We start from the raw sequence: 10,412 nt of genomic DNA on the forward strand, positions 1-10,412 counted from the left end.
TATATGTTAAACCAAAGACGATTCCCAGATGCATCCTCTGCATGGTTCGTTAAGTTAAGCCTGTCTGATGGGTCCAAAGCTAATGCTGCTTATTTTACACACCCAGACAACACCCCTTGCCAACACCACCTCTTACCCCAACTCACCCTAAGCAGCTTTATATATGCCAATGTGGCGTCACAGAGAGACTCCTCCCTGTACATGTCCAATACAGAGTCCATCTAGTGATTTGTTACTGTCTGATGTAACAAACAGATTTGCATTTACTTTGCATTTGCAGCAAGTAATGTGTAATGTTTTTGTTGCCAAGCATTGATAAAAGAAGCAACTCTACCTAGATGGCTTATCATCATTACATATGTACCTATAATGTCCAAAAATGCTAGGTAGGCAACTCTTATTTTTTGTTCTTTATGTTCACAATACTAGTGGGCTGCCTCACTAATGCTGTCATTAATGAAGCAGGCAGTTGTTCTAATTAAACGTTACTTGAAATGTGAGGCTTTGGAATCATTACTGAAATATTTACATAAACTGACTCACTCAATTAGTATATTCACTGTAAAAAAAATTTTTATGAAAAATTAAATAAATGTATGGTTAAAAAATACTGTGCCAATGTTTTCAGTAGGCTATTATGGGATGGCATATTGGTGCCTGTACATTTTACAAATTATAACTGTATATATCTATTAGTGATACAATTTCAATATACTGTAACAATCTACTGTAACTAAAATCTGATTTTTACTATAAAATATACTCATATCCATGATGATAATACAGGTGGAAAAATAGAAAGGCACATGAAGAGTTCATGTTAATTCCATGATGCCCATAAAACATGGCCAGAAAACCACACACGTGGCTCTGAAATAATCCACTAAATAACATAAAATGAAACATGCTAATGTACATTACACTCTAAAAAACACTGGGTTAAAAACAACCCAATTTGAGTTAGTTTTAACCCAGGCTGCGTAAATAGGACACAACACATGCTGGGTTAATTTTACCCATCAAATTGGGTTGTTTATTTAACCCAGCATAATGTTGATTCATTTTTAGTATACTAGGTTTTTTTTTGTTTGTTTTTTACTTCATACATGAATTAATGTTTACAGATTAACCATGCAGCCACCGGTTTGCATGATAACTTCCTTTATTTTCCTTATCATATTTACAGTATAGCATATTTTATATCGTTTTTAATACGTAGGCCATACATATTGCTTATATTTAAACTCGTTTAACAAACATTAAAGTGAAGATTATATGGTAATTCACAGATTTTACTGACAAAGCACTGAATTTGACAGTATTTTACGGTAAAATTACATTTTGCCAAATCGTTTAGAGTCTTTTTTACACATTTGAGCCAATTGAAATTATTAAGAACGCGCAACATTTTAATTGCATATGTGATTCAAGTAGATTTGTAACTAGTCATCGTGTGTTTGTTGATGTGATGGCGCTCGGTTGGGCGCAGTTCAGAGCAGCGGCAGGTAGGTGGCCTGAGGTCGAGCTCCACACGGCGCAGTCGCGCTAAATGAGGTGAACTGACGGATCAGGTAAACGCTGTTAAGTCAGCCTGTCTGCGACGCCACAACAGGTGAATGAATGTCCGCGACCGAGGCTCTACTTGGCTGTTACATCCATTAATCGCGACGATATCAAGGGAATAAAGATGTGATGTGAGTTACTTTAGTCGGAATTAGTCTGGCTGTAAATTGGGACGCGTCGCGGCCACTTTTCCGAGTTACTGCAGGTAAATAAACATCAGCTGTTGACACTCACTGGCCAACAGTCTCTTTATATGACCTAGGAGAATAAACAGCTCTACAGTGCGGTTTAAAGGACTATTAACTTACACTCTCGTTTGGTTGACAGTGTTTGTTTATCCTGAATTAGCCTTCGTTACAACTGCTAATCTGGTGCAAGTCATGTTTGTTCAGTGGACTGCTCAGCCTGTCTGCGACGCCACAACAGGTGAATGAATGTCCGCGACCGAGGCTCTACTTGGCTGTTACATCCATTAATCGCGACGATATCAAGGGAATAAAGATGTGATGTGAGTTACTTTAGTCGGAATTAGTCTGGCTGTAAATTGGGACGCGTCGCGGCCACTTTTCCGAGTTACTGCAGGTAAATAAACATCAGCTGTTGACACTCACTGGCCAACAGTCTCTTTATATGACCTAGGAGAATAAACAGCTCTACAGTGCGGTTTAAAGGACTATTAACTTACACTCTCGTTTGGTTGACAGTGTTTGTTTATCCTGAATTAGCCTTCGTTACAACTGCTAATCTGGTGCAAGTCATGTTTGTTCAGTGGACTGCAATTATTATCTCTAAAAATCACTTTTTAAGGGGACTACCCGTCTTATAGAGTGTTATTGTTTATTATAAAGAGATATTCATTCATTTAAGGTTGGACAGCTTAATTGTCAAAATTAATATTTTATTCAAACCTGTTTTAAACTGTTTTATTTCCGTGATACCTAATATTATATATAACTCTGTAATTGTATACATTTGTCTCTTATATTTATCTGCAAATATATAAATTCTTTGTTTACACAACACGTGTCTGAATTGAGCCTCATCAGACTCGACAGTATTCAACTGACAGATCAAATAGATGACATTATTGTCATTATTTACTCACCCTCATGTCAACCCAAACCTCCAGATTTGTATGACTTTATTTCTTCTATGAAGTTTGTGGATTTTAGGTGATATTTTATCCATTCTTTTCAATATACTGACAGTAAACAATGATTGACAGCTGTCAAGCTTCAAAATGACAAAATGTGACTCCTGCTGTTCTGTATTCCAAGTCTTCTGAAGCCATACACTAGCTTTTGTAACAAACAGAATTAAGTTTATGTTGTTATTCGCTGAAATTTTTAATTAGACGACTTGGAATATAGGAATATAAAGTGTTGAACTGGAGTCTCTAGGCCAGGGTATTCAGTGTAATTTTAAACAGATCAGAACTGAAAAGCTTTTCCAACAGCAACAGTCAAAATGTAGAAATATAATTTGAAACAAGTAAAAAAACATGCAAGTTAACCGTTAGTCCACTCCACCCTTTAAGCATGCCAAACTGGTATCTAATGCATTTATCATTGTTTTGTTATTTTCTCAATTAATTAAGCTTAAATGCATCTATCCTGTGTTGATGACCTCATCAGTCTGGCGTAAACTATAGCTCAGTCCTGTACCTCCCCCAGAGAGATATCTGTTTCTACCTGTAAACTGATTCTTACCTAGCAACCCTTCTGCTTGTTTTCATCTGTTGGGGTGGCAGAGAAGCTTCACTTCACTTTTCTCTCTTAAGGCTAAAAGGGGTCTCTGCTCTTATTCCCTTAAAACTACACTGTAAAAAATATCCATAAAATAGGTCACAAATGTACTGTATTAATACGATGGAATTTTTACCTGTATTTTGAATTTTGCACTTCATTGCACTGTGTTTTAAGGTTTTCGTCAAATTAATGGATAATGTCTTGGCAGAAAATAACAGCCAAATGAGATCTTGCTTTTAGTGTGAATTAAGGTCAGTTTCTGATATTCTATACTGTGTGTGATATAATTTTACCTGTGACCCTTTTCTGTTTGTTTTTGTAGTTGTTTGTGTTTGTCTATATACATTTTCCAATATAATAATGTCTGTGTAAGTTTATGTAGCCAAAGTGTAGCAGAAGGTGCTCTGCAAATATAATTTGAATGCTGAGGCTTTTTATGCTGCACATAGTATTTATAATATAGTAAAAACTATAAAATATAGATGGGCAAGTATGGAAACATGCTGTAGAAGTTTTCGTTTAACCTTTTGTGACATAGAAGCAACATAAACACCCATTTACACAGATTGTTTGAAAAAAGTCTGATATCTGTTTGTCTGAAAATTAAACATAGTGACAAGCACACAAACCACTTTAGATTCAGTAAAGTAAGCAGTTTATACAGTAGCTGAACTAGTAACTTAATTCTCTTATGCTCAACAAGGTTGCATTTATTTGATCAGAAAACAGTAAAAACAGTAATATTGTGAAATATTATGACAATTTAAAATAACCGTTTTCGATTTTAATATATTTTAAATGTAATTTTTTCCTGTGATGGCAAAGCTGAATTTTCAGCAGCCATTACTCCAGTCTTCATTGTCACATGATCCTTCAGAAATCATTTTAATATGCTGATTTGCTGCTCAAGAAACATTTATTATCAATATTGAAAACAGATGTGCTGCTTAATATTTTTTGTGGAAACCGTGATGAATTGTTTCATGATACTTTGAATCAAAAGTTTAAAAGAACAGCATTTATTTGAAAGTTTGTAACATTTTAAATGCCTTTATTTTTGCTCAATTTATTGTGTGCATGATCAAAAAAAAAAAACGTTTCCTCATATAACAAAGTTGGAACTATATGTAAATTTCACACTTTGAATAATCATTTGCATCGTCCACACAATACTCAATATAGTAACCCAGAAATCATGTTACTTTCTGATAAGACCTACAGTTACGCAGCAGACATAGTGTTAATGTGAAAGTTATAATGTACTCCTGCATGCTGTGTGAAAAAGGCCTTGGGGTCATGCTCAGTTTGCACATTGAATGCATGTTAAATAATACTAAATGCATATTTTCCTCTTTAGGGACTGAGTGTCAGACATGTTGTCAGGGGAGGAAATCTTATGCAGCACCCAGCAGGTGATCGCAGGGCTGGAGGCTCTGCGTGGAGAGAACCGCACGCTGCTGGACAGCATGCAGGAAACGCTCCAGAGCCAGACATCCAGCGAGAGCGGCAGCCTGGAGCAGGAGAAGACCAACATAATTTTAGAGTCTCTGGAGAGGATTGAACTGGGCCTAGGAGAGGCGCAAGTGAGCGGCGCAGTCATCTTCATTCACTTTCTGTCCCATTAAGAGCATTTCCACTCACCCTAGCTGTCTATTTCCCGCTCATCCAGGTGATGATGGCACTGTCAGCGCACCTGGGCTCCTTGGAGGCAGAGAAGCAGAAGTTGCATACTCAGGTGCGGAGGTTGTGCCAGGAGAACCAGTGGCTGAGGGACGAGCTGGCCCAGGCCCAGCAGCAACTACAGGAGCGGGAACAGGAAGTGGTTACTTTAGAGGAGCAGAACAGACACCTGCAGTTCATGAGCAGCATCCGCAAGTACGACCACGAAGAGCCACCTATGGTAAAGGTTCATCTTGAAAACATTAATCTGGATAATACATTTAGGTTCTTAAGCTAAACATTTGTTCTAGACTAGCTTTGTAGATATGGGGTTTTGTTTGTTTGTTTTTAATAAGAAAATGGCAAACAATTAAATGCACACAATTAAATAATACTTGACAAAATTCCATCTTGATTGGAAATGATTCACAATAACAATATTCTGCTCACAAGTGACATTAACCTTGATTTTTCTTTATTTTCTGTCATTTATTTTATTATCTGGTCATATTTCATCTCAGGCATATTTTTTACTGCGTTTATTTCTGATAAATACGTACACACATTTTTTTAATGAACTTTATAGGTGTAGAATTGTGTTGTGGAAATGACGGCGCAGCAGTGGGACAATTGCTATTTGTGTAAAATCTATATCAGTTATATTTATTTGTGTAGTTATGTTTATTTTCTGTTTGGATTATCATAGCTTTTAGACTTACATTTAGTAATGTAATTAATATTTTCATGATGGATTTTCATATTTTATCTCATATCTGTGCTTGGCACAAGGGTAAAACAATGCCATACAAAATGGCATTTAATAAGGAGGAAAAATAAATGCGTGGCATGACATAAAGTCAATCTGACCTTCATATAACAAAAAGAAAAGGTAGCGATCTGAAAAATCAACACTTGGGACATAAAAGTACCAAAAGTAATTGACCCCCATATAAACAAAGATATTTCCGTATTTCTATTGTAATTATGACAAAGCTGCTTGTTTTTAAACTTTTTTTATTAACAAAATCTAGGAGTATTGATGTATTAAATTAAACATGATTCATTTTGTGATTTCAAGAACTGTGTTCTTCAATAAAAACAAATAAGAAAAAAGAAAAATGATTGCATTTACATTTTGATTTTCTTCTGTTTCTTAGCATTTTAATTTAGTTCAGAATGATGCGATTTTAATATATTAATAATAATTTACTAATTTAAGTAAGTCATCCTGCCCTCTTGGAAGTGTGCTGTGTGCCCTGAACCGATGATTGGGAGCCACTGGTCTAAAGGGCTATTCAGAATATTAAATCGTACACTCATGACATGTTCATGCTGTTTGTTTCTTACAGGAGGATAAAGATTCTAATTCAGGGAAGGAGTCCCTTGATGATCTCTTTCCTAGTGAAGAAGAGGAGCAATCACACAGTATGGCAATCCTCACAGATCACAGCTGTTCCTTTACACATCTGTTTACAGCAGGGGTGGGCAAACTTGGCCCTTCCAGGCCACTTTCCTTCAGAGGTTAGCTCCAACTCTAATCAAACACACCTGAACCAGCTAATCATTGTCTTCAAGACTACTAGAAGGCTACAGGCAGGTGAGTCATAGCAGGGTTGGATCAAATCTCTGCAGGAAAGTGGCCTGGAAGGGCCAAGTTTGCCCATCACTGGTTTACAGAGTTTGCCATGTCAGCCATTAGAGCAAGCAAGGTTTAGTTGACGCAAGGTTTAGGGCAGTGTTAGGTTTCAACCACAGTTAGGATTTACTATAACCACAACTAGAATTTGAACTTCTTAAAGATTATTTTGATATGTTTTTATTGAGAGAAGAGTAGAGGTCAGGAAATTGAGAAATGTCACAAGATTGGTTTGAACTCATGATCAGCACAGGTCAATCTATCGGAGCATGTGCACATGTGTCTCATCGCAACTCTTGTATTTGCAGTGTCTCAGCAGCACAGTAGTGCCGCCGCTGCTGCCCAGCAGGGAGGATATGAGATCCCTGCCCGACTCCGAACTCTCCACAACCTGGTGATCCAGTACGCCTCTCAGGGCCGCTATGAGGTGGCCGTGCCGCTCTGCAAGCAAGCTCTGGAGGACCTGGAGAAATCCTCGGGCCACAGCCACCCGGATGTTGCTACCATGCTTAATATTCTGGCTTTAGTGTACAGGTCACTTCTGTAGAACATCACACGTTCATTTAGCCTTAAATGTAAATATAATTATTAATCTGTATTCTAATCTTATTAAATAACATGAATATTATGCTCTACAGGGATCAGAACAAATACAAGGAAGCTGCCAATCTCCTTAATGATGCATTGGCCATCCGTGAGAAGACACTAGGCATGGACCATCCAGCAGTATGTACTGTTTGAAGATGTAATATGTTACTGTTATAGTTTGTTTTTATTTATTTATTTTTCTTTGGAAAGTCAATAATGTCACATATGCAATCTATATACATTAGGTCCCTTTCCTTGAGTTTATGTTTGTGTTTGTAGGTGGCAGCTACTCTGAATAATCTGGCTGTGTTGTATGGAAAAAGGGGGAAGTATAAAGAGGCAGAGCCGCTGTGTAAAAGAGCTCTGGAGATCAGAGAAAAGGTACTGCCACAAAAGAGTGAATTGTAGTCCCGCGTGTCCTTTCTATAACAGCTGTAAAATCAGATTACCTGTACACTAGCGTTTAAAAGTTTGGGGACAGTAAGATTTCTTTTTGAAAGAAAATAATTTATTTAGCAAGGATGCATTAAAGTGATCAAAAGTGACATAAGGCTTTTACATTACATTTGTAAAAAAAAAACGGATTCAAATAACTCTATTCATCAAAAATATCCTGGATTGCACAAAAATACTAAGTAGCACAACTGTTTTCAACATTGATAATAATAAGAAATGTTTCTTGAGTAGCAAATCATCATCTTGTAATAATGATTTTATAATGACTTTATCCTTATCCAGTAAATCAAGAACAACTGGAAAAGTCATGAAGCCTTTAAATATTGTTGTGGACTTGGAGTCAAAAAGGTTGAGAACCACTGGCCTAGTCTAAATATCTTGCCTAGCCTATCTTTGTCTATTGACAGGTGCTTGGGACAGATCACCCTGATGTAGCCAAACAGCTGAATAACTTAGCCCTCCTATGCCAGAACCAGGGCAAATACCAGGAGGTGGAGCAGTACTATGAACGTGCGTTGCACATTTACCAGAGCCAGCTGGGTCCAGACGATGCCAACGTGGCCAAGACCAAGAATAACCTGGTCAGGATAGGAAATGAGTTTCGTGTCAAGTGCGAGTGTTTTAATAATGATAGTAGTAGTATATTATGCATGCTATAAAATATACCATTCATGTGCTCTTCAGGCCTCCTGTTACCTCAAGCAGGGCAAGTACAGGCAAGCTGAGGCTCTTTATAAAGAGATTCTGACTCGTGCTCATGAGAAGGAGTTTGGCTCAGTGGAGGGTGAAGTGAATTTTCTATATACAGTAGTTTGACCTACTAAACATACCTGTCCAACAGTAAATTAATATTTTCACATCTGTAAAGGGGATGGACAGCCAGTTTGGATACATACAGAGGAGGGAAGCTCAAGACAGGTCTGTTTCTGATCCAAATATGTGTTTTATGAGCTGGAGGAGGTTTTTAATGTACTTTTTCTTCTGTGTGTGCACTGTAGGATGGTCTGGGAAGTCTGAAGCGCAGTGGGTCGTTTACCAAGCTCCGGGAATCAATAAGACGAAGCAGCGAAAAACTTGTTCGGAAACTGAAAGGAGTTGGAACACAGGAAACAGCTCCTGGAGCTGCTGGGTAATGATATTGTGCTTATTGTTCAGCACTCGTCACTTTTTATGTAGAAGAGAGCAGTATATTTAACTACTCATTTATTTTGAAACAGGATGAAGAGAGCCAATTCTCTAAATGTACTTAATGTGGGTCTCAAAGAGAGTCAAGAGGCTGCTGTGGTAAGTGTTGGGTTTTTGCTTTCAAATTTGCTCAAGTATCTAATATTCACCAAGGCTGCATTTGATCATTTATTTTGATACAGTAAAAACAGTAAAATTTGATATTGTGCAATAATTTAAAATGTTTTCTATTTGAATATATTTTAAAATGTAATCTCTGATGGCAAAGCTGAATTTTCAGCAGCATTATTCCAGTCTTCAGAGTCACATGATCCTTCAGAAATCAATCTAATATGATGATTTGGTGCTCACAACACATTTCTTATTATTATCAATGTTGAAAACAGTTGTGCTGCTTAATATTTTTTGTGGAAACATTTATAATGTTACAAAAGATTTGTATTTCAAATAAAGGCGGTTCTTTTGAACTTTCTATTAATCAATTTAATGTATCCTTGCTGAATAAAAATATTTTCTTTAAAAAAAAAAAAATCTTAGTGAACCTACACTTTTTAAGGGTGGTGAATAATTTTACAGTAAGCAGGAATTAGTTAGAGATTGATTAACAGATAATAGAACTCTATTTTGTCTTTTCAGAAGCCCAAGAGGCTGACAGACGCACGAGGTCTGAGTTCCAGCACACAGAGTTTAGCCCGCCGCGCGTCTCTAAGCGGTGAGACGGCTAACTTTCAGACAAGCCATATGACATCAGGACTCTGGGGCAATGCAGAGATGTCAACCTCACATCTGACTGGTCTGTAATGACTGCAAAGATCATATTTGACAATAATATGAGGACTAGTATGTGACAATGAATGCAGGCCTCCCTGAGACTCGCACTTCAAAGCAGTCTGTTAAAATGCTCCTGGAAAAGGAAAGCACACTTTGGCTTTACAAAAATATTTTTTTACCATGTGTAAAAATCAGTTCAATCTACTCATATTTTAAAAGCCAGTAGCAATATAAAATGTCAGAAATTTATAATTTATTACATTTTAAAGATAGGACCATATTTGATAATCAGGCGATCCAATATTACAGCCTTCAGCAGGGTGCAGTTTTTTCACTCAGCAGATTCTTGCAGGCAAAATCCAGTCATTACAATAGGAATCCATGCATTCAGGAGTTTCGTGTGAGGACAAAAAAAGCTCCCCACTCAGGTTTCACTCGTGTTCAGGTTGGTCGCCACGTTGACCAACAGGAAGCTTGTGTTGTGAAAGTCTCTATTTTGTGAGCATAATTCATCGCTACATTATTGACCTGTTAAATTTCTCAAAAATTATGCTAATGTTACTGCACCTCAACAGTTTACTTAGAATATTGTAGCAATATGTGACAGATTCCATGTCGTCACACCACCATGCAAAAGAATTATAATATTGAATTGAACAATTTGCACTTAAATCTTCATTGCTTCTAAATGCACTTAACTCAAAAATTCATAACGAATTGTTATCCATGATGTTACATTCCAAGATGAATGTAAGATATGCTGTTGTACATGCTAATTTGTATGGTTCTGAGTTAATATCAACCAA

General features: G+C 37.0%; 1 protein-coding gene across 1 annotated transcript; it reads left to right on the plus strand.

The window, feature by feature from the left end:
- The first annotated feature begins 1,495 nt into the window (after nucleotides 1-1,495).
- On the plus strand, nucleotides 1,496-9,636 carry LOC107718297 (kinesin light chain 1-like). The gene is made up of 13 exons (XM_016525319.1): nucleotides 1,496-1,768; nucleotides 4,669-4,894; nucleotides 4,981-5,211; nucleotides 6,320-6,395; nucleotides 6,915-7,140; nucleotides 7,245-7,332; nucleotides 7,474-7,575; nucleotides 8,058-8,231; nucleotides 8,335-8,434; nucleotides 8,519-8,568; nucleotides 8,649-8,779; nucleotides 8,868-8,934; nucleotides 9,472-9,636. The coding sequence occupies exons 2-13, from the start codon at nucleotides 4,685-4,687 to the stop codon at nucleotides 9,634-9,636; spliced, it is 1,620 nt and encodes a 539-aa protein (XP_016380805.1). The 5' UTR covers nucleotides 1,496-1,768; nucleotides 4,669-4,684.
- Nucleotides 9,637-10,412: the final 776 nt, after the last annotated feature.

This window comes from Sinocyclocheilus rhinocerous, unplaced genomic scaffold (genome assembly GCF_001515625.1).
Source record: "Sinocyclocheilus rhinocerous isolate Xijiao unplaced genomic scaffold, SAMN03320098_v1.1 scaffold1024, whole genome shotgun sequence".
In the NCBI taxonomy this organism is placed as follows: domain Eukaryota; kingdom Metazoa; phylum Chordata; class Actinopteri; order Cypriniformes; family Cyprinidae; genus Sinocyclocheilus; species Sinocyclocheilus rhinocerous.

What these genes read in the sequence shown, in the direction of transcription:
- LOC107718297 (XM_016525319.1), top strand. Translation starts at nt 4,685, where the DNA reads ATGTTGTCAGGGGAGGAAATCTTATGCAGCACCCAGCAGGTGATCGCA. An exon ending in TAGGCATGGACCATCCAGCA is followed by an intron (nt 7,333 to 7,473) that starts GTATGTACTGTT and finishes TTGTGTTTGTAG; the next exon opens with GTGGCAGCTACTCTGAATAA. An exon ending in AGGAGGGAAGCTCAAGACAG is followed by an intron (nt 8,569 to 8,648) that starts GTCTGTTTCTGA and finishes TGTGCACTGTAG; the next exon opens with GATGGTCTGGGAAGTCTGAA.